This window comes from Chenopodium album, chromosome 11 (assembly GCF_948465745.1).
Source record: "Chenopodium album chromosome 11, dcCheAlbu1.1, whole genome shotgun sequence".
Lineage (NCBI taxonomy): Eukaryota > Viridiplantae > Streptophyta > Magnoliopsida > Caryophyllales > Amaranthaceae > Chenopodium > Chenopodium album.
The window spans coordinates 48826541-48850695 of NC_137844.1; the positions used below are offsets into that span (position 1 = coordinate 48826541).

Below are 24155 nucleotides of genomic sequence, written 5' to 3' on the forward strand. Positions count from 1 at the left end.
ATTTTTGAGTTTGAGTTGTGTTATAAATAGATTGAGTCATTTTCAATTTTTGGTCATCTTAGGTCATATTGTTCATTTGTTTGGTTTATCTTATATTAGATTATTTAGGGCGTTTGTCAAAAAAAAAAAAAAAAAAAGTTAGGGTAAATTTTGGCTAGTGCAAAAGGGTTTGGGTTTAATTGGATCTAGTCAATCTCAAAGTCGAGTTAACCTAGTTACAATCCAAATATGACTTTGTTATCTAGTCAACTTGGGTAGTGAGTTTATTTTTATAGGGCAACAAATACAATGATTAAAAAAAACAATAATATTGGAAAGCCATTGGAAATGTATATCAACTCTTGTAGCCAAATCATAGTTTGTGTAAAAGGCCAAGTTTGCTTTAAAAAATTAAGCTACATAAGCAAATAGGTAAATAAAAAGAATGCAAGTAGTATATATAAATATGTTCGAAAAATGATGAACATGTGGAACCTACTTAAATTACAAAGTTACTTGTTAATAAAAGAGGTTTTAGTTTCAAAATCTAATACATTGTGTCAAGTTACAAAGGTTATAGCTTTTTTTTTTTTTTTTTGACAAAACAAAGGTTATAGCTTGACAACTCTCTTAACAAACAATATAACAAATCTACCCACCAACATTATCTAACCCCACACACCTTTAAAAAATTTCAAATCCTCTCTTTATTTCATTTTTGGGCCCAAATAAAGTATATCAATATATCATGGTGAGATCTTTTCTCCCACTCTCCTTTTCTTAATCCTAGAGCCATATCATATCTGTAAACTAGAATCTAGATGGGGTATATCCTTCATAGGAGTTCTCAAACATTTTATATTGAGTAAAGATTTTCAACATTTTACCAACAAATAATTTTCATTTCATATTCTCTTTTTTAATTGAGTAAAGCAATCATGGAGGGACTTTTGAATAGGATAATAATCTACTTTTATATATATATATATATATATATATATATATATATATATATATATATATATATATATATATATATATATAATTTTTTTTTTTAAAAAAAAAAAAAAAAAACCCCTTATATTAAGAGAATCCAAATCAAGCTCCTATTTGATCATATCAAAAGAGGGACACAAACTCTAAAATGCATATATACATATAAGCTACGTACTATTTACGAGAGCATGTGTACAATAGGTTGCAGGGTCAAATACCCCACCCACCCAAACAAATTTTCCAACCAACATGACAAGGTTGGAAAAAAACTAGGGCCAATTTTTGGAATGCTTAGCTTATGCTGGGTCATCTGATCAATTATTATAATCTCATTCCATAACAGCCTATATATACACATGATTCCAGTACAGCTTTTAGGGGTAAAACATCTCCTATAAGCATGCTGCTAATATGCCATTTTTTTTTACTATAGTTACAACATCATGTACCAAATTTATTTTGAGCCGTTAAGCTTAGAGAGCATAAAAAGGCAACCAGAGCAAAGGAGAACAGAAGCTGCGAAGCAAAGCAAATCAGTAGGAGAGTGGATAGCTGCTTTCTTACTATTGTCAAACAACCCTATCAGGAGCAGCATCACAATTACATGTCCTACCTTGGTTTTCAGCTCGCTTACTGACTTAATTACCAGCCATTTTGGTCGTTCCTGCACATTAAAGGAAGAAAGATATTAAATCCAGGGCAGCAAGACTGAGAGCAGTCTCAAGGATGTGATTGGTTGCGAGATGTCCTTTTTCAAAATAGTTTTCAGGATTTCCTCTCTGGTTATAAAAGATCAAAGAATTTGTTTGGCTGAAAATAGTTTTCCCAAGGTTGAAAAAGACAATGCTAACGTGAAGATTTTGCAATTATCCAACACATGCCTTAACTCAGCTCTCTCTCCTCTCCTTCCCCCCCCCCCCCCCCCCCCCCCCCCCCCCAAACCCCATTCAATATTTCGGGCAAAGAACAAAATAATGGAATATAAAGATTCAACAATGACTGAGAGTAGTACTAGGATGGGTGACCTCTTGGGATTAAGGTGTTCAAGCAGAAGAAGAAGAATTGTTAAATTATGTTCCACAAAGTAAAATCCAGTTCAATTTATCTCTTCGAAATCAAACATAGCACAAGACAAAAAAGATTTGCTAAATTTTTTACATTGTTTAATATTTTGCAGCCACAAAATGCTCTTGAGAAAGCTAGATTTTCTTCCCCTGTAACAGAGGGACTTTTATGGTTTTCATTGATCAATATATATCAGATCTCTAGTCTCTACTGTGAAACCAAAATTTTTACTGCATAGCTAAATACAATATTAAAGTTTCAAAGAACAGAATAATTACCATTAAAGGGAATAAGCCAAATAAACTTGATCGATGCTGATGCTTCGCTTCTGACAGTGACTTTGCAATGTCAAGGTTGGACACAAAGAGCTCATAGAGACCCATTCCAAAGATAAGCATCACTGTTCCCAGTAGATAAATATCTGAAGCAATGATAATATGACAAAGTAAATTTCAAGCCTCACAAATGAAAGTGTAATTATGATTCAGAAGAAGGGCCTGATTATTTCATGGAGAGCAATGAGATAAATTAAGGCAATGTAACAGGCAGAACCAGCATTAAACATAAATTAGAAAGTCATACACAAGCATTCGTCGACAATTAAGGGAAGTAGCACAGTGTCTACTCACTTGAGATCAATATTATAAACTTCTATTCTTTCTTCCGTCTATTTAAGGTTAAGAAAAAGACTATTAAATGGAAGCTCGTAAAATAAGACATTATGACAAAAAGGATTCATGTTTGTTACACAGCAACTACCAAGAGCCCTGGTGAAGCTCACATGCATGCAATCGAACCAAAAAAAAATGGATAGGCTGCCAATGACTTCACACTTTGCATCATATACAAAGCAAATTTCGTTAAAAAGAAGGAAAGGATAGAAGAAGAAAGAAAATCAGAAAAGGACAGTGGAAGTCGTTCTGTGCAGGCTACCTCCTTTTAATGAAGATAGAAATTACAAGGGATAATGACAAAGGCTAAAAAGGCAAAGCCTATTATTCATTCTGAAGCAACTTATAGCTATTGTACAGTGAATGAAGCTAAGGGTCGATTGAAAACACCCTTTCCATAACCTCAGGTGTAAAATTGCTTATATCTGACAATTTATAACCCTGGACATGGCAGGAGCTTTTTTAGAGTAATCGGGGTAGTTGTTATTATTGTTCATGAGGTATTTTAGTCTAATAGCAATAAATCCCATCACTTTAGAAATAATCCTCAAAGAAAGGGCCTTAAAACTCGTCAAAAATGGCCTCCAGTAGATGGGACTTGAAAGTACTTATTTGAGTTATTTTCTAAGTCCAACAGAAAGGTGACCTCACAAATCATATATATCTGCGTTCCTGAAGTTCCCAAACTCTATTGAATAACTGATTTTAGAATGCTAACATAATGTAATATTATTGATAATGGCGTTCCCTATTTACTCCTGAACAATAGAAAGGATAAAATTCACAGGGGAAAAGCAAAGAAAAGCAATCCCATTGTCACAATAACCCTGTTAAAACAACAAATGAAGATCTTCATGAAACACACCAATGGCCTCAATCACCAAGACAATCACCTTCCCACTCTGTGCAAAGTATTCATAGAAAGACGATGCCACAATACCACAACCCTACATCCAAGAAGATTATATCAGTGGGCATGAAGTAGGCAGGTTCTAGAAGTTAAAAGAGAAACTGAGCTTACAGGCCTAACACTACCATATGACCAATAACTGAAATTCAGAGAGACATGTAGGCAAAACCTCATTTAACTAAACTTATAGACTTACAGTGTGTTTGGATAACATAAGAGGAAGGAAAAGAAAGGGAGGGAGTAGAAGAGGAGGGGAGGGTAAGGGAGGGGAAAGAAGAATGTTGAGTTTTCCTTCCAAATCTCTCCATTGTTGGAGGGATCAATTTCCTATAACTTAATCCCTCCATTTCTCTCCCCTCCAATTCCCTTATTTCCTCATTTGTTATCCAAATGAAAGATATCACATCTCTCCATTTCCCTCCCCTTCTTTTCCTTCCATTTCCTTCTATCCAAACACACCGTCATAGTTCAAGAATGAAATACTAAACAAGACTTCAGGCTAATAAAATTAGTATACCCTACATCATCTGATAGATACCAAAGCTAATGAAAAGACAAAATATATTACTGTGTACTATGCTAAACTCTATGTATATATATACAAATTTCAAACTTAAACGAATGAGAATTAGTTTAATCCATACAAGAAATCTTGATCAAATACAAACACCCTACAGAATTAGTAAAGGCCTTCTGAAACATGGCAGGCAGAACCACTCATGTTATCGTTCATTGAGACAAAAAAACAAGATATTTTTTAGATTATGAAGCCTGTAGCATATACATATCATATGATGATGCACTCTCAAGAACAAAATTCAATAGAGCGTAAATTAGAGCTTACCTTGATGAAGCATAGAATCGACCCAATCAAGGAACCAAATACTCCAAGAAATGTCACGAATCGACATCGATAGATAACCTATCAATCAACCCAAAGTAACGAATCAATATTACAAACTAGTTTTTGGACATAAATCTAACATAAAAATGCAACAATTTGAACCCCTCCACCCCCACCCCTCCAAAGTGAGGAAACAGTGGAAATAGTTTTGTTTCACTCCTTTTGATCCTAAACATAATTTCATTTTATCCAATTTCTTTTGAGTCATTTTACAATAACGATACACATTTTGCAACAACAAATAAACTGACAAAAAAACAAACAAATAATCTGTGCACAATACATGTTTAAGGAGTTGCAAGATAACATTAAGGAAAGACAAGTTGCAAAGTCATTGGAAGTATTAAGAGATGCAATATGACATTTAGGAAGGACAGCAAATTTAGGGATGTCGTTGGTGTTGATGCAAGAAAAGAGAGCGATACTGAGAGCAAGGAAGAACCCTTTTTAAGTTTTTTTGGAGTACATAGTAACAAAAGGCAGTGATATACACAGAATTTGATTTCAAGTCTTATTGTAAGACTTTTAACCAACTAAATTAAACGACATCCACAATTGCCTGAAATTTGTGGCAAGTACATATTGAGAGTGTGCTTAGTAATATTCTTTGCAACAGTTAGACCGAGATTAGGAGTATTTAACGACGTACAACTTTGACAATTGATACATCGAAAATGTACAATTAAACTAATCCAAGGATCGATGTTTAATACTTTGTACCGGTAATCTGGTGTATAGTTTTTGTTTATGTTATACCAGTATAAGCAGACAATCAAAATAGTGTAACAATAAAAGTATTGCAATTCTAATGATAAAACATGTTAAAAATAAATAAATAAATAAATAAATACTGTAACATGTTTAATAATAGTATATAAATATCGTTTAAGGATACATATGACTTATTCTACTTCCATACCTCACTTCCGTATTAGTTGTCACATTACTATTTCAAGCATCAAATTACTCTATAAAAACGACTACAAATTCCGTACATGATCATATTAAATAGATTAAAAACAACAAAATAAATTAAGTTTGTATAATTAAAAGGAAAGCACAAAAAAGTCTAAAACTGGGAAATAGAAACACACCTTTTCCAGGAATTCCTCCATGACCTCAGAATTCCAAGAATGACCCTTAAACCTTGTGGGACCCACCCCAGAAACCACTAATGAAGTCGAAGAAGAAGATGAAGTTCGAGCAGAAGGAGATGATACCTTATTAGAAGAAGAACATGAAATGGGATTAAGGGTATATACCCTTAAATAATGGGAACAAGTCCTTAAATTTTGGGGTGGTTTTGAATGCAAAGATGAAGATTTTGAGAGGGGTGGAGTTGGAGAGAGTGTGAAATTGGGCTTTAGTGTCTTCATATTTCTTCTGAAAATTGGAGTTAAGAAGTTTGTGATTTTCTATGAGTTTGATTTTTTGTTTTTTTTAATTTCTGGGGAATAATCAGAGTGAACGAAGAGAATTGGGAATTTTAGTACTCGTAGTTTGTTAAAAGTAGTGTGTAATTTTGTAATAGTTGTATGGAGTGAGTTTGATAGTGAGAGTTGGAAGCCGTGAATGTAACGGAAGTGTGGGACACTCTCGAGTCGCAAGCGTGTCCTTCCGAATCTAAAATTATCACGGTATCGTTTTATGACTCAGTTCATTCGATTAACTATTGTAATTTTGAAACCACAAGTTTAAATGCTATTGTAAATGGATGAAAACTAGTATTTATCCTGTGCCATGCACGTTTCAAATTTTTTGATGAGATGTTTTTTTTATTAAAGGCCTAGTTAAATCGGTTAATTAAAGAATTAATAGTATAAAAGTTAGTTTTCGTGTATATTTTTAAAAAAGAAACTAATTGTTTGGGAAGCAATTTAAGAGGAATGAATGTCATTTGGGAATAAGGAATAAACTGAACATTAGGTTGAAAAAGCATATATTAGAAAAAGAAAAATAAAATAAAATAAATAAAAATGAAAACCAAAAATAACACATAGTACTTTAAATTTCCTTTAAATTTTCCTATTATTAAATATTAGTATAGAATAATAGAGGATTTTACAATCCGTACAACTTTGAAAACTTATCCAAATGCAACACTACAGGCACATTTGTCACTTCTAGTTATATGTAACGGAGTTTTATTTTATTTTATTTTTTTTTTAATGTTTGGTCAGATTTAAAAACTTAGTATATAGAGTAAATTATTTTCCAGCAAAAATAAGTTAAGTAAAGAATTTTAAATTAAAAGTAATTAGCAAAAGTTAAAACAAAACAAGTAAAATTTTGAAAACAAATTTACTTTTATCATAAATTACTTAAATTCAACAAAAATAAATCGAGAAAAAGGAAAACTAATCCATTAATTTGTTAAAACCATAGTTTATTGACACATGTGGTCGATCTACAATGTGGATGGTATGTGGCGACATGATTATATCATTGTCAATACATGAGATTACAATTTTGAAAGATTCATACTACACAACATAATTGATGTCTTTATACACATTACTAATCAACAAAATATATCATTACAATCAATACAAATCGATGATCTTTTATACTTGATATTTTCAAGCTGTCAGTCTCTAAGTAAATCAACAATGTGTTGGCATAAATTGAGGCCAAAATCATGCCAAATCATGAATAAAGGTTCATTAATGCACAACCTCTCATGTCTCAATAAAACAAAATTCTAAAAATATACTGAAATCAAGAAGGTTCAATGCACTACAGCACAAAGCTAGATAAGACAGTATGCAAGGATTATTCAGCAAACAACGCTAAAAAAAAATCCGTAAATGTTGAGAACTTCGGAAATGGAGGGAGTAAAAGAAACAAGATATTCCATTTTTGTACTCTATGATTTTTGAGTTACAAATACACATTTTCGAATAATTAGGCTGAATAATTACATCAGACTGGGAGTAAAAAAAATTACAACATTGAGATATTGTGAGTTTAACATATCTGTACAATTTATGATCTCGGTTAGCTCGGATATCAAACCACTCGTTCTGCAGTGGCATAAAGATTATAAAAGATGGTCGCAGCAAAATAAAGCATTGCTGTCAAGGTCAAAAACGCTTTGAAAGATCCAAGCCATTCCACAAAGTAGCCTGCACCAATGGTGCTGATTATTGCAGCCAATGTCCCTGCTGCATTTGTAATACCTGTTGATAACAATTTGGGCTATTCAGTATCCTATAATATGCTCTTATATGCTACTCTCATATATATATAGAAAGAGATCGATAATGTACCATGAACAAGCCCTGTTGAATATGGAGCAATATCCTGCACAAAAATTTTTGTAAGATCTCGATTAATAATCAGGACAGTTTAATGCAATTCCAGGCCAGACACCAATTGTTGAGTTGGTGTACTCTCACTCTAGAGAGAGCATGTTAAATTAAATTGACATTACCATAATTTACTATAAGACCAAATTTTCAGACAATATTACCTCGAGCCAAAATAACATTACCATACAGGTTTATACCACCATCTCAAGAAATATGTGAAGGAATCACTTTTAACACGAGACCAAACTTTATACTCGACTCCTAAGTATCACCTCTTAGGCTCAAATATCTTACTGTTAATCGACTTAGCTGACAGCCATTAAGATAGCATAGACTGACTTAGAAAGAAAACTTAGGTGTGAAAAGAAGAGATAAGGGGTCATTACTTGTACATTGAGGAAATACCCAGCTTGACTGAAAGAACTCAAGCTCAGAGCAACTGTAAGAACGACGGATGCAACTCCTGGAGTCTTGACATAATTTAAGCAAAGTAATGATAATCCAGGTCCGATAAATCCTATAGACTGCAAACATCATAACTACATGATCAATTGAAAACAGATATATGCCTAACAATTGAAAAGCAGAAATTCATGATCTGTAAACAGAAGAATGCAGAGGGAAGTAGTAAAAGGGACAAAATACCTGCATCATTTTGCGAACAAATACCAAAGAATAGCCAGCTTTGGTTAGATAATCAGATGCTGAGCCAGCAACAAAGCTCGATACTGCCATCACTCCCCATGGAATAGCACTAAACCATGCTGCTTCTCTTAGGTTCACATTTAGCACCTGCATTCCACAACCTAAAACTCATCAACAAAAGTCAAATGGATGCCATTGAATAACATACAGAGCAGCATGTACTGCAAATGATACTTACAGTATTGAAATAAATAGGCATCCACGAAAGAAGAACAAAATATCCCTGATAAACCAAGAAATATATGGCATTAATTATTTGTTCAAATTGTAAGCTCCTTTATTTTGTACAACTTTTGAACTGTAGTATAATCCTACCCAATTATTAATAATATTGGCAAGAAGGATTGCCCAAAAAGGCTTTTTTGATAAGAGAAGGCCTAATGGAAGACGATGGTTTTTGCCATTGCTGTTAGAAGAATCAACGGCCTTCCCAGCTTCGATAACTTGGACCTCTAACTTGCTGACAAAACGGCTTTTTCTAGGATCACTTCCAACTCCATAAGCCCATGCCACCAACCAAAGTAGTCCAAGAGAAGAAAACAGCACAAAAGGTCCTGATATTCCAACTACTGACATTAAAATTGGAGTAAGGCACAAGCCTACTACATTTCCAAGTTGAAATCCTGCCATGGAGATTCCCACAGCTCGTGCACGCTCATGGATTGGAAACCACCTAATCAAAGTAAAGGTAATCAAAGCAACCTGTCTTCTTTTACTTCATTTTAACTTAATTTTTTTTTTTTAAAAAAAGAAAGTGACTGCTATGAATAATGCATAAGCTTGATAGCCTAAAATAGAACTTTAAACTATTATAATCATGTCTTGTCAGTTGGGAATGTATACAAACTAGTACCAAAATCTTCCGTTGTTCTAATCTTTCTTCATTATCAGAAGAAATTTGTCACTGTAATTTATTTGCTAATTGAGTAGCCAAAATATTTTCCTTTTATCATGAAAGTAAAACAAGTAGATTTGGAACAATAAACAATGTGGGGAGCAAACACAACTACAAACTTCTAAGTTGAAAATTCCTCTTAACTAATGTGCATAATTCTAAGGAAAAATTGACAAGAATATTATGACCTTTGTCTGATCCGCCATAAATAAAACCAACTTTTAATAATCCCCAAATAAAACGTCCTTTGACACTGATCTTCCAAAAATAGGACGAAACCGGTTAGTAACCTGTTTAATGGGTTAGTATGACATGTGTCACTTTGTAATTGGTAAGTTGTTAGTTTGTTTTTTTTTTTTTTTTTTTTTAATTTCTCATAAATAAATTGATTTTAATTAAAAAAACCACCCAACCACCTCCCACTCCTTCACCAGCGACCCTACCCCACCCACCACCTTCCCGGAACCCCTTCACCGACCACCCTGCTCAAAACCCTTTCCCCGACTACCCACTTTGCACCCACCAACTCGAAACCCCAAACCCATTACCACTAGCCCAAAATCTTACCCACCAACCACTATAATTGAAACTCATTAAAAGGGGGTGGAAAGGGGGAGGGTTTCATAGATTGGCAAGGGTCAAGGTCTAAGATGGGAGTGCTGGGCGATCTGGCAAGGATTTGGTTGCTCGGCGGGAAGGAGAAGGTTGGATGGGGCTGATGGCGTTGTGACGGCCGACGGGGCGAGTTGTTGGTGACGCCTTGCTGAAAGGGAATGAAGAAGGGGAGGTTTTAAAGAGGGTGTTGGGATGGATGTAGGGTGGCTGAAGAAAGTGTTGAGATAATAATTAGGAAGATTGTATAATATCTTTAGTTTCCTAATTATGTTAATATTTATCTTATTCCTATTCTAGTTAGGGTTAGGAATATCTCTTGTACCTATATATACTCCTTACATGTGAATGAGAAGGTTGAGCCGTTTAATTGAATTTAACATGGTATCAAGAGCTTAGGTTTCGAAAAAAAATTTCCGCAAATTACAATGAGGCAGAGAGATGGCGAAGGGTGATGATGAAACACCACCCCCACCACCACCGGTTGATCATGAGTATTATCTGGGCTCAAGCGATCATCCGAGTATCGTGATAACATCGATTAAGCTACAGGGATCGAACTATGATGAGCGGTCCAAAGCCGTGCGTCGGTCTTTAATTGCGAAGTGGAAGTATGGTTTTGTAGATGGTTCGATTAAGGAACCAGAAGTTGATTCCCCCAAATACAAACATTGGATAGCCGTGAATTCCATGTTGGTATCATGGATAAACAATACTCTTGATAATGGCCTTCGGTCAACGATAGAAGATTATGATGTTGTGAGTGAATTATGGAAGCACTTGCAGCAGCGCTATTGTGTGGTGAGTGGGACACGTGTGTGCCAACTCAAGCAAGATTTGGGAGTTTGTAAAAAATCGGCTTCCGAGACGATGACGGATTATTTTGGAAGATTGTCTAAAATATGGAAAGAATTGGTTCAATCTTGCCGTGTTCCTAAATGTTCTTGTGGTGGTTGCAAATGCAATATTGCAAAGCAAGTTGGAGATATTAGTGAAGAGGACTACTTGCACTATTTTTTTATTGGCTTAGATGATCCATATGAGTCAATTCGAGCACAATTACTTGCACAATCACCTCTTCCCACGGTGGATAGTGCATATCAAACGGTAATTAATACCGAAAGATTAAAAGGTCGTGATAATAAGCCGAAGGAGAATGTGATGGCATTCAAGGTCGATTCCCGTGCTAGGAATGATTCAGGAGATGGAGAACGCCCATTTTGTACCCATTGCAACCGTGTGGGCCATGACAAAAAGGGGTGTAATCAGATTATTGGCTTTCCGCCGGGTTAGGATGACAATCAAAAAGGTGGAAGAGGCCGTGGACATGGTGGCTCTAACAATCGTGGAGGTAGAGGAGGTCGTGGTTCTGTGGGGGAGCAAGGGAACTCATTTAATGCTGCTTCTACATCGGCACGGGCCAATGCGATGCAAGGAGGGGGTGCAACTAACTCCAGTAGTAGCTCTACATCGCAGACAAATATTGTTCAAGGACTTGCGGGAGTTTCGGTGGAGCAAGCCCAACAAATAATTGATATTTTGAGCAAAACCAAGTCACGATTGGAAGGTAATATAAGCGTATTATGGATTGTGGATACAAGAGCTTCTAATCATGTTACTAATGATTTGTCCATCATGAGAAATATCAAGACCATACAGAATTGTCCGGTGGGTTTGCCAGATGGTCAAACGGTGAATTCAAATCAATTGGGTTCGGTCACCCTAGAGGGTGGTTTGGTGCTTGATAATGTGTTATTTGTTCCCCACTTAAATTGCAATTTAATTTCTGTAACTCAACTTAGTGATGAAAACCGATGTATAATTCAATTCACTAACAAAATTTGTGTTATTCAGGACCAGTTGACGAGGACGGTGATTGGCGTGGGTGAACGACAAGATGGACTTTACTTTTTCCGAGGTGTGCCGCGTGTGAAGGTTCTAGCAATGGATTGTGTGGTGGATCTTTGGCATCAACAAATGAGTCATCCATCGGAGAAAGTTCTAAAGTTACTTCCACCTGTGAGTAACTCTATTAGAAAAAATAATGATGTGTGTGATGTATTCCCTCGGGCAAAACAATCTAGAGATAGTTTTCCTGTTAGTGAGAATAAAGCTAGTGGTTTGTTTGCTTTAGTTCACATTGATTTATGGGGTCCGTACAAGGTAGCATCGTCTTGTGATGCTAAGTTGTTTTTGACAATAGTGGATGATTTTTCTAGAGGTGTTTGGGTTATTTGATTCGAAATAAAACTAAAGTTGAATTTACCTTTCTCAATTTTATTGCCTTGATTAAATGACAATTTAATAGAGATATAAAGGTTGTTAGAAGTGATAATGGTACCGAATTCAATCACCTGCAAGATTATTTTGTTCAAAATGGTATTATTTTTGAATCATCTTGTGTTGGAACGCCACAACAAAATGGGAGAGTAGAGAGGAAACACCAACATATTCTTAATATGGCTCGGGCTTTGCATTTTCAAGGAAAACTTCCTATAAAATTTTGGGGTGAATGTGTGTTGACAGCATGTTACTTGATTAATCGAACTCCTAGTTCTGTGATTCAAAATAAAACCCCACATGAGATGTTATTTGGCAAAATTCCCCATATGAGCTTTTAAGAGTGTTTGGATGTTTGTGTTATGCACATAATCAACGAAGTAAAGGAGATAAATTTGAGTCGCGAAGTAGAAAATGTGTTTTCTTGGGTTACCCTTCTGGGAAGAAAGGGTGGCAATTGTTTGATTTGGAATCTCGTGAGTATTTTGTTTCACGGATGTGAAATTCCATGAGCGTGTGTTTCCATTTAAGGAGAGTTTGACAGAGAATAGTGAGCACTTAAAGACCTCAAATGTGTTTGGCGATTTGGAGTTTGGTTACGATGATGAAGAGGATGAATTCATGGCGTGGCACAATGGTGCATTGGCGGATAAGGGAGATGAGATAAGTGCAAGGGAGGTGGCTGCCAGCCGTATGTAGCAAGGCAGCCACACGCAGCCAGCCAGCAGGTGCCAGACCCAGCACCCCCACAAGACAGCAGAGCAGCTGCTTCTGCTCCAGACGCTGGAAATCCAGCGAGCGCTGGCAGCTCAGCATCATCAGCAGGCGCTGGCAGCTCGCTGGAACAGCAGCCCCACGCTGCCACAGCTCACGACGCTGCTGCTACAGCCCCTAGTGGTCAGTCTATGGGGTCCGAGGGTGTACAGCAGCGGCAGTGCAGGGGGGACGAGGACAGTGCAGGGGTGGTTTTCGGTGAAGCGGTTTCCGATGAAGAAGAGTTGGGTCGGGGAAAGAGAGTAAAAATTCCTTCGACAAGGTTGCGTGATTGCGTCAGACACACTATTCGGAAAAGTAAAAGTCCACCTACACCCGCGACATCATCCTCGTCAGGTACTCCCTATCCTATAACATATTTTGTGAATTATGATCGTTTTTCCGAAAAACATAGAAATTATATTGCTGCAGTGACAGAGGCGAGAATTCCGACATCTTTCAAAGAAGCAATGCAACATGAAGGTTGGAGAGAAGCTATGGCCTTAGAAATAAAGGCTCTCGAGGATCAAAGGACTTGGACACTAGAAGACCTTCCGGTGGGGAAGAAAGCACTTGGAAGCAGGTGGGTTTACACTGAGAAGAGAGATGACGCAGGTGCATTTGAAAGCAAGATTGGTGATCCTTGGCAATCATCAGGAGGAAGGCATTGACTATAATGAAACGTTCGCACCCGTAGCAAAAATGTCAACGGTACGTACTTTTCTAGCAGTTGCCGCGATTAAAAACTGGGATGTACATCAAATGGATGTGCATAACGCTTTCTTGCATGGTGATTTAGAAGAAGAGATATATATGAAAGTTCCGCCAGGGTTTCAGAAAAACAATTCTAAAAAGGTGTGCAAGATGAGAAAATCTCTGTATGGATTGAAACAGGCTCCGAGGTGTTGGTTTGAAAAATTGTCCAAGGCATTGAAGAAATATGGTTTTAAACAGTCATATTCCGACTATTCTTTATTCACTTTTTCGAAGGGTGGATTGCAGTTGAGTGTCTTAATTTATGTGGATGACATGATAATTGCAGGAAATAATACATTTACATTGGAGAGTTTTAAGGCATATCTGAGTAAATGCTTTAAAATGAAAGATTTGGGAGCCGTAAAATATTTTTTGGGGCTAGAAGTGGCGCGTAGCAAACACGGTTTCTATGTATGTCAACGCAAGTATGCTATGGATATTATTTCTGAGACAGGGCTACTAGGAGCAAAGCCGGCAGATTTCCCGATGCAGCAAAATCATAAACTTGCTCTTGCAGAAGGGAAGGAGTTTGCAGATGTTGAACAATATAGGCGGTTGATTGGTCGTCTGATTTACTTGGCAGTCATAAGACCGGATTTAGCTTATTCGGTGCATATTTTGTCACAATTTATGCAATGCCCCAAAGAGGAACATTGGGAGGCAGGTTTGAGAGTAGTTAGATATTTGAAGAAATGTCCGGGTCAAGGTATTAGGTCCGATAGTAGTCTTCAGTTGGAAGGTTGGTGTGACTCGGATTAGGCAAGTTGTCCTTTGCCTCGTAGATCGTTGACAGGTTGGTTTGTACTACTTGGATTGTCTCCAGTGTCTTGAAAGACTAAAAAGCAACCCATCGACAAGCTCCATTGAGGCCGAGTATAGGTCAATGACAGGGTTGACAATGGAGTTGAAACACTTGAAACAATTGCTTCGGTCTTCGGGTGTAGAACATAAGCAAGGCATGAACATGTATTGTGATAATCAATCGGCACTCCATATTGCTAACAATCCGGTGTTCCATGAGAGGACAAAATATATTGAGGTAGATTGTCATTTTATTAGAGATGCTATTAAAGAAGGTGTGATTAAGCCATCGTATGTTTCCACGAAGATTCAATTGGCGGATATTTTTACAAAAGCCTTAGGAAAGGCACAATTTGAACTTTTGCTTGACAAGATGGGCATTCGAGATCTTCATGCTCCATCTTGAGGGGGGATGTTGAGATAATAATTCGGAAGATTGTATAATATCTTTAGTTTCCTAATTATGTTAATATTTATCTTATTCCTATTCTAATTAGGGTTAGGAATATCTCTTGTACTTATATATACTCCTTACATGTGAATGAGAAGGTTGAGCCTTTTAATTGAATTTGACAGAAAGCTTTTGGCGGGGTTTAGGTTTGGTGTAGTGGTCACTAATCAGTGAAGAGCTTCCATGGCAGGGGGTTAATGAAGATATTCCATGGCAGGGGTTGTTGAATAGTGAAGGGGTGGTGGTGAGGGTGATTTTATTCTTTTTTTTCTTTGATTAAAATCAAATTTCTCAAAATGATTATAATTAATTGTTTTATAATTTGATTATTTTATTAAAAAAAGAAATATGTTAAAATTTAAATTAAAAATCTAACCAATCATAATGTGACACGTGTCCTTTCTTAACCTATTAAACAAGTTACAGGATTTTTATCCTATTTTTGGAAGATGGTGTACAAAGGTCGTTTTATTAGGGGATTATTAAAAGATGATTTTATTTATAGCGGACCTGGCAAAAGTCATAATATTCCTATCAATTTTTCCTAATTTTAAAATACGTAGTAAGACTTATGCACATATAAAGATAATGGCCGTTGATAAAGAAGGAATTACCTTGATAGGAGGATGTTCATGGAAGGGAAAGCTACTCCTTCTGCCAGGCCGAAAAGAGCACGAACAACCAAGAGGGTGGCAGCAGAGTGGTTGGCTGCCCATGGAGTAAGAAGAGTGGCCAAAGACCACAATCCAGCACCCCATGCCATTACTCGTGCTCCTCCTAATCTGTCTGCTATTGCTCCACCAATTACAGAGGATATTATATAGCCCCATAGAAATGATGACTGCAAGCAAAACAAATTATATGAAATGGATACATTTAGATATAGCATTTGCATGTCCTTACTCCCTTAGTATGCATAATTTGATCATCTGGTTATCTAGCATGATTAGCAGAGTCAATGGCTAGTCATGATTCTCATGAATCAGTAAATACTCCTTAAACTCCGTATCTAACATGTTTATAAATGTAGACATGCATATGTATCTAGCCTAAGCTCATTATATAGACCAAGAAACCAGATTATTGCGCAAGTTGATGGGGGTTTTCCCTAAATTAATTTAAGGTATATAAAAGTAGACGAGTAACATTATCTTATGAAATTGTAGGCGTTAATTCAAACTCGAACACAATCTATACTTCATTGCAGGCAAGAATTCTGTTAAATCATAGTGAAGATAAACAATGGCCTAGGAAGAAGGGCAGCAATTTACTCCCTAACTCACAAGTCACAACCCAAAGGCTGCAAGTTCAAGGCTCATTTATTCAAGCAAGTATAAGTTATTCCTTTATACTCATGTGGTATTGTGGAGGTAACAAAGAGGCTACCATAAATAATTATGTAAAGAAATTTGGTAGAAAATATCAACCATACATCAGATCAACACTTTGGGAATATGAAAATTTGTGGAACCATACATTAAGAATGTGTGGTGTTCCTTGAATCAAATACTGCAATATTGCATCAACTATTTGATAATATGTGGAACACAATATGCCAAATACGGGTCTACACCCGTTACCAAGTGAGGGAGTCCACTTCATAAGTCCAATACAGGGCCACGCCCATCACCAAGACAGAGAAAAAGAGTCCACTTCATAAGTCCAAGGAGGTTCTATTCAAAAATCATATGGCAATAACTCCCTTATCTTTTATCAATATAGGAACACTCCTCACATGTGACATGAGTATATTATGGTCATCCTAATCGTACGCCTGGCTCTAATACCATGTTAATTGTTATATACGGGCGGGCATAGGTCACACCCGTCACCAAGAGAGAGTCCATTTCACAGGTTTTAGGAAGTTTTATCCAAAAATCATTTGGTAATAAGAGGAGTAACCCCTTAACTTTATCAAGTGTTTAACATCTTCATTCTTTTATCAATATGGAACACTTACATGTGTTATTTCGGAAGATCATGCTTCCACAATGTATTTATTAATTTATATGTACAAAATTGTTTTGTTTCTACTAATATAATTATAATCATCGTTATAGTTTCCCATGTGTGTTCCAAGAACAAATGTCCCTTATTGGTAAAAAAATGCAAGGGAGGTGACTAGAAGTCCTACCCAAAGGCTTCAAGAATAACCCACATGGCCAAAACCTGGAACCTAGAAGTCCTCAATTGTTCTAACTAATATTATTATACTTTGTACTTTGTATTAAACTAATAACATGGGTTGAAAATAAGTTTATTTGTGTTGAAAATGTCAATTCAATCTGGCTAGAGGGACTACACGTGTAACCTATTGTATGCAGGCACTCAGTCTTAACCACTACGCAAAGACCTCATAGGTTAACTGACAATATTTCTGTAATTAGGCTTTCATGGCTTGTCAATTGTATACATGTAGTATAAACGCAATTTGATTAAACTTGTATGTGATCAAACTATCCTCAAAACAACTAACGCAATTCATATACTATATACTTGTATTAATTAACATAATAACATATCAAACAACATGAAACCAAAATAACAATTTTCCCAATCATAAATATGAGTCTCCATTAACAAAACCCTCAAGCCAAAAACTAAATTAATCCAATAACTGATGAGAAATAATCTTATATTCTAATGTTACCTGAATAATCCCAACAAAAGAAGTGGACCAATCATTTGTACGAGCCAAAGGAACAATAGCAACCGACATCACAGTCCTATCTGCATTACAAAGACACATAACAAACGCCACCAAACAAACCACCGTATATCTATACTTCTCCACCACCAGTGGTGCACCACTAACTCCTCCTCCCTCCGCCGCCATACACTTCACCGCCTCCACCCACCTCCGCCTTACTCTACCGTAATTTTTATCACCCATTACCGCCATAAATCTCATTCCACATCTTTCTTCCGCGATTTTCATCATTCGGGTTTTGGTTAAAGTTTTTATTGGATTCTTGTTTTGCCGGCGCAACGTTTGTGATGATGGATGATGACATGGTTGTAGTAAGAGTTTGTGATGAGTATTGTAAGAAGATGATGAAATTATGCCTGCCATTTTTTTTAAGAGGTTATTGATGAAAAACCAATGTTGAGAAGTGCAATTAAGTTTGATTTGGGAGGAGAACTTGAGAAGTAGATGGTTGATGGTTGTCTTTTTGGGATGAGCCAAATTTGATAGCTTGGTGATTACTACTTGACAAAATCATTTTTTTTTTTTTTTTAAGGAATTTCCCACGAAACATTGTGTATTTGTGTGTCTCATGTCGCACGTTACTTGCATTATTTCGATCAAATATGTTTGTCAATCATTTCCTTAGAAAAAAAAAATGTTTGTCAATCAAATCAATCAATGTGCAAAAACTTCAACCATAAGTATGTAAATTGTAAGGTAATCTAGTAATTAAAGAGTGATAAAAGTTTAATACTCTCATTTAAAGAGATGTCCGTCGTATTTAATATTTATGACTCACAAATATCTCTTTCTTCTGTTTCAAATTAGATGACACATTTTGACTTTTGACATTATTTTTTAATTTTGTTTTGATTAACATTTGTGATTTATAGGTATAAAATAATATAGTCATGCGGGATCTTGTTAAATTCATTTTAATGTATACTTAGGGTCTGTTCACTTCAGCTTAATTTCAATTCAGTTCAGCTTCAATCAGTTCAGTTCAGCTCAATTCAGTTAATGTAACACAGGCCCTTAATTAAAATTCAATTTTTAGTATTCTTTTACAATAATGTAATCAAATATATTTTCGATTGAACTTTTGCCTTAGCAAACATGAATAAAAAAAAACATGCATATCATAATTTGTCATCTAATTTAGAGCAGAGGAAGTATATAACAACAAAACTTATGTTTTTTTAGAGAAAACTTATGGTTTAATGTTACTAATCTATGACGTTATATGTACGTTAATCCATAAAAAAATGTATCAAATGGAGTTTAGTATATTCATATTAATGTATATTTTCCAAATATATAATTATCATAGTTTCTTACAATACAAAATTATATATATTTAACAATAAAAATTGGACATATAACAATAACATATGTTTTAAATACATTTTCTTTATGATATGAACTTATTTTATATGATCTAATCTAGAATAAGTTTTATTTAAGGTCTAAATTTAACTCTAGTCTATTTTTTGATATAAACTTAACAGTTAACACGGAGTACTTCATAGTGATGTACATTAACAAAAGTTGTTGATATCATTCCCTTTCCATAGTGTACTGTTGTACATGCATCATGCTATCATAAATAAATTCCCGTCTAAATACACTAATGAGTATTGACATCATCCACTTTTTTTTTTTTTTTCCTTTTACCTTTGTGCTAAATCCTTCCACAGAAAATTGTACCTACTTATCTTAAATCAATGCAAGGCTACCCTTGTTCCCCCAAAAAAATAAATAAATAAAATAATAATAATAATAATAATAATAATTGCAGGGACAGATAGACATAGCACCACAGTTGCATCCTGGGATGTGCTAAAGCAAGGGGTGTCATACTGAACGGGTAATAAATTCTTGCATTTCTTCTTCCTAATTTAGGTTGTTTTGTTGCCCCTTCCACCATTACTTTAATAATTAATTTTTTTATTTTCCATATATGAATGTACTCTAATACGAAGTAGTACTAATTTTAGGGATTATTCGAAATTATGTAGTGTGTAGTCATGACTCTTTCGTTTTATATTTTTGGTTTTTTTAATATATATAATTATTATTTTTCCAAAAGTATTTCAACTAATAGCGCTAGAAAGTTTAGTTGTTTTATCACTCTTTTTGTTAAAATCGTATACCATACGGGCATTGGGGGCTAAACTAGTAAAGATTATGGAGTAAGTCTAGCGAAATTATATAAATTCCTAAGTTATGCTTTCCCTGTATCTTTTATCACGTTTATTGATGAGGTGATTAAACTAGGTAAACGAATGAATTAAGTTATGAAATTTAAACTGTAGCAACTTATTCCTTTCTTCTTATAGATGTTAAAATTTTGTAAATTAATTTATCCGTTTACCTAGTCTAATATCTTCCTTAACATGCGTGCCAAAGGGATGTGTTGTAACTGTGGTACCTGGTTTTTAGTGGACAAAGATTAGTCTATAAAAGGTTCCACTTAAGTGTCTAATAAGACTTATAATTAAAGACTTAGAGTCGCCACCTTATTTTTATCCGAATAAGGATGAATTTTAAAACAGTCAATAAAAAAAATCAACTGTTAACTCCATAAAAAGAAATAAGGCACAGGGTTCGGGGTTTAGGTTAAGAGAATTGAATGTCTGGAACTCGTCTTCCCTTCCGTTCTAAGGAACGGGCTCTTACTATTGCGTTGTTAAGAATCAAGTTTTAAGACATGTAAACCACATTAAAAAAAATTAATATAAGGTAGGTTTGAGCACCAAAGTTGCACTATGTACCGATCATAGCGAGATTTTGAATTCACTCACGGATCAAAACCTTCGTAGTTCGGACATATGCCATGTTTTAAATAACCAATTTTATTGGGTTTTTAATTTGGGCTATTGACATAAATGTCATTTTTGTAAGTGGGATTTTAGTGATCTTTGACGAATTCATTCATAAAAGTAAAATGAACCACCTTGGTTGAGGAAAATCACCCCGATTGGTGATCATCAAAAATGGCTTTTGAATAAGACAATTCAACAAATGCATCCCGATTGACGACTTTTAAGTGGATCAAGGTATTTTTTGGAGTGAAAATGTAAGGATTCACTATATAATCTCACTTTGGGTTTAAAATCACTCAAGGGTAATTTTGTAAGGTTTTAAGGGTTATGTGTTTAGGCTTAATGGAATTGACCAAGTAAAACACGTCACCTGTCAAGGCCTTACTTCCAAATAAAAGGGAACAATAAACTACTTAATTATATTCGAGTGTCAATTAATCCATCGGGTAATTATAATGGGATATAAGCTTATTTTTATGGAGATGGATAATTGTTACAACCTTATACAATTAAATAATTAATCTCAACCTCATGTTTGGAAATGAGGCCATAACCTTATATTAACTATCATTAATTATTAGAAATAAACAAGCAAAGTTATGATTCATTCTTATGTCACAAAAGGGTTTGAAATAAAAAGGTTCACGAAATTATAAAAGAAAATAATGTTTGTTAAAACTTTATTTCTGAAGTCATCTTAAAATAAAATAAAAGATTCTTAAAATAACATTTAGAATTAAGGCTGGTTAAAACTCTTATTTCTAAAGTCATTTTTAAAATAAGATTAAATACATTTTAATTAAAACTCCATGAGTTAAGAAGTATATATATAATATAGTGTAATATAGGTTTCATACCACCATTAGTTCTTTAAAAATAAATTAATACAATTTTTAAAAAGCAATTAAGAGAAAAATGTGCATATTTCATCTCTTTGATAGCTTGAACTAAAAAAATCATTAAAAATCATAGAAAAATCGAAAAAATTATTGTGAGATATGGTTGGAAAGCTCTTGAAAAGTTCTAGCACTTGAGCTAAATAAATGGAACTGATTCTGGTCATAAGGGTTGTTTCACAGGCCATTTTTGGGTCGTGGTAAGTAATTCTTTACTCTTGAACAACCTTTGCTTAAACTCTTAATTCCTTATGTCTTTAAGCTCACTTTAAGAAATAAATAATTCTTTAAAATATATATTAGGCCGTCACATGAATGTATTAACCTTTCATATTTAAAATGCATTATAAAGAGATGCAATGCAAAATGCAATTAACCCCCCTCTTTGTAACCTATCACCTCACCAATAGGCTTGGCTTTCTAATGTGGAGTAATGAGAGATTTAGGGCTAATTTAGCACCTAATATCGTCATTTCCCCTATTGGTAACATCACATGAAAACAAACACATTAGTTAGCAAAATAATAATAATTAAGGAAATTAAGAAAGGAATAAAGATAATACCTCGAACTAGATGTAGCAATTTTTTGGATAACCCTTCTTACTTATTGTAAACACCAAATTGTGTCTCCCCAAAACCAAACCCAGTGATGAATTCCTTTCACGTTGTGTTATTATCGAATTAGGTGAAAGTGATTTGAAAGTCGAGTGTTGCGGTTTAGTTTTAATTAAATTCTTTTCTCTCTGTTTTTGAAAATGACTTTATTTGAAAATAGCCGAACCAGTTTAGTTTGGTCCATAATTAAGGTCCAATAATAGTGTAGATGGATGGGGCTCGAAGAGATCTTTCCAACGATATATTATAAAGCCCGATTCCGATGAATATTGAGGAAGTTATGGCCAAAATACTAAACTGGGCCTGGTTAATTATTTTAAATACGGCCCAATGATCTAGAGGAGGGCCCAATGTTAATTGTTACTCCTAAAATTATTAGGATTAATTATAGTTTTCTAGAAGTTTCTAGAAGGTTCCTTTTAATTCTAATATTATTAGATTTAATAGTTAATTATCTTTAATACATTTTTATTTGGAATAAAATATCGTTTTGTTATCTTAAAAATATATATTTTATCTTCTGTACGGATTCCGTAGATCAAGTTGATTAAAGATCGGATTCCGCGTGAAGAAAAACGCGCTAATACAGGTTGTCGCCAAACGACAAGTTTGTCGCCGCGCGACAGACCCTATCGCCTCGCGACAAACATTGTCGCGTCGCGACAGAGTTAATTCCTGGCGACAGCGTGGAGTTTTATTCCTTATCAAATTCTATGATTTTTCCGGATTATTTTCATTATAAATAGCGTCCGACTCCTTGTTTTCAGAATCATCAATTATCAATTCACATTCAATTATTCTTTAATTTTTTCTCAATTCTCTCTCTTCTCTCTTGAGCAATATAGCTTAATTCTTTCTTTTTTTCCTTCTCTCTTTCTAAACTACCTTTTTACAAACACAATATTCCGCATTCACAAGACTTAGAGTCTCTTAGCCAAGTTCGAAGTTGCCTTCGCCCTAGACGTGAAAGGTTGATAATTTCTAAGGATTTGGTCCAAAACTAGTCTAAACTTTATTTAATTTGATTTCAATTTAATTATTTAATTCTTTAATTGTTCTTTATTATTTTCATTGAAGTTTACTAACTTGTGTATTTTGTTATTAGAAAGAGGTACGAGGCTTCAAAGTATGTAATCTTATTACTCTCTTTCAATGTAGAAAGCATGTTTAGATTTGTTTATTATTGTTTAATATTCCTAGTATCATGTTAGGATGTTATTTTATGCTTTCTAGTATCATGTTTAGGATGCTTTATTCTTTCTAATATCATGTTAGTGCCATGTTAGGTTTGAAGCTTTGATCTTTATTGTTTAGTGACATGCTAGGGTTTGTTATTAATCTTGTTAGTATCATGCCTAGGATCTTGCTATTATTATTGAGCTCTATTATTCCTTATCATGTTATTATCATCGCTATTATTATTGATTATTATTATGTTGCTTGATCACACCTTTTATGATTGTTAAAGGGAATTTGTACTTGAAATCACGCTTAATAAGATAATTATAATTTGGTTTAGGCTAATGTGATTTTAACTCAAGTGATCGCCAATAATAGTATTATTTGTGCATTAATATTCAACCAACATAGATAAACAGGGTAGGATTAATATAATGTTTGTATGTTATTCGAAAAGCGCGCATGAATACGAGCAGAACAAAGTAGAGGCCTATTTTATAGGGCGGGTCCTTTCTTTTGTAGATTGGATTCGTACCCTCATCCCCGGACCCTATTTGGTTCAAGACCTTATGGAGTAGTTGACGATCTTTTGGATTGTCTTTTGGGTTTACAAGTTCCTAAAACTTGTTGGCGACTCTTTTTGCTCTTTGTCTTTCCCTTTGGAACGCCACCGTACTTTAGTGTATGATCACAGTGGGGTTCAAGTTTGGGGTTATCGTAATGCTTGAAATATTCCCTACACTTATCAAGGATGAAAAGATGATCACTCCTTAATTAAAGTGCAATAAAAGAGACTAAGTGATTTTTTTTTTGGAGTTTTGAGATATTAAAGGAAATTAATGCAAAAATAAAGCTAAAGAA

General features: G+C 34.7%; 2 protein-coding genes across 2 annotated transcripts; both read right to left on the reverse strand.

Moving 5' to 3' along the window:
* Positions 1–1131: 1131 nt before the first annotated feature.
* LOC145569024 (uncharacterized) lies at positions 1132–6027 on the reverse strand. Its single transcript, XM_081628398.1, has 5 exons — positions 5620–6027; positions 4466–4543; positions 3577–3658; positions 2319–2461; positions 1132–1639 (listed from the first exon to the last, which is right to left on the reverse strand). The coding sequence occupies exons 1-5, from the start codon at positions 5899–5901 to the stop codon at positions 1430–1432; spliced, it is 795 nt and encodes a 264-aa protein (XP_081484524.1). The 5' UTR covers positions 5902–6027; the 3' UTR covers positions 1132–1429.
* Positions 6028–7342: 1315 nt separating this feature from the next.
* On the reverse strand, positions 7343–18302 carry LOC145569025 (putative anion transporter 3, chloroplastic). The gene is made up of 8 exons (XM_081628399.1): positions 17740–18302; positions 15704–15930; positions 8857–9214; positions 8720–8764; positions 8482–8628; positions 8223–8360; positions 7795–7828; positions 7343–7704 (listed from the first exon to the last, which is right to left on the reverse strand). Exons 1-8 carry the CDS (start codon positions 18160–18162, stop codon positions 7535–7537), a joined length of 1542 nt encoding a protein of 513 aa, XP_081484525.1. The 5' UTR covers positions 18163–18302; the 3' UTR covers positions 7343–7534.
* Between the last annotated feature and the right edge of the window lie 5853 nt (positions 18303–24155).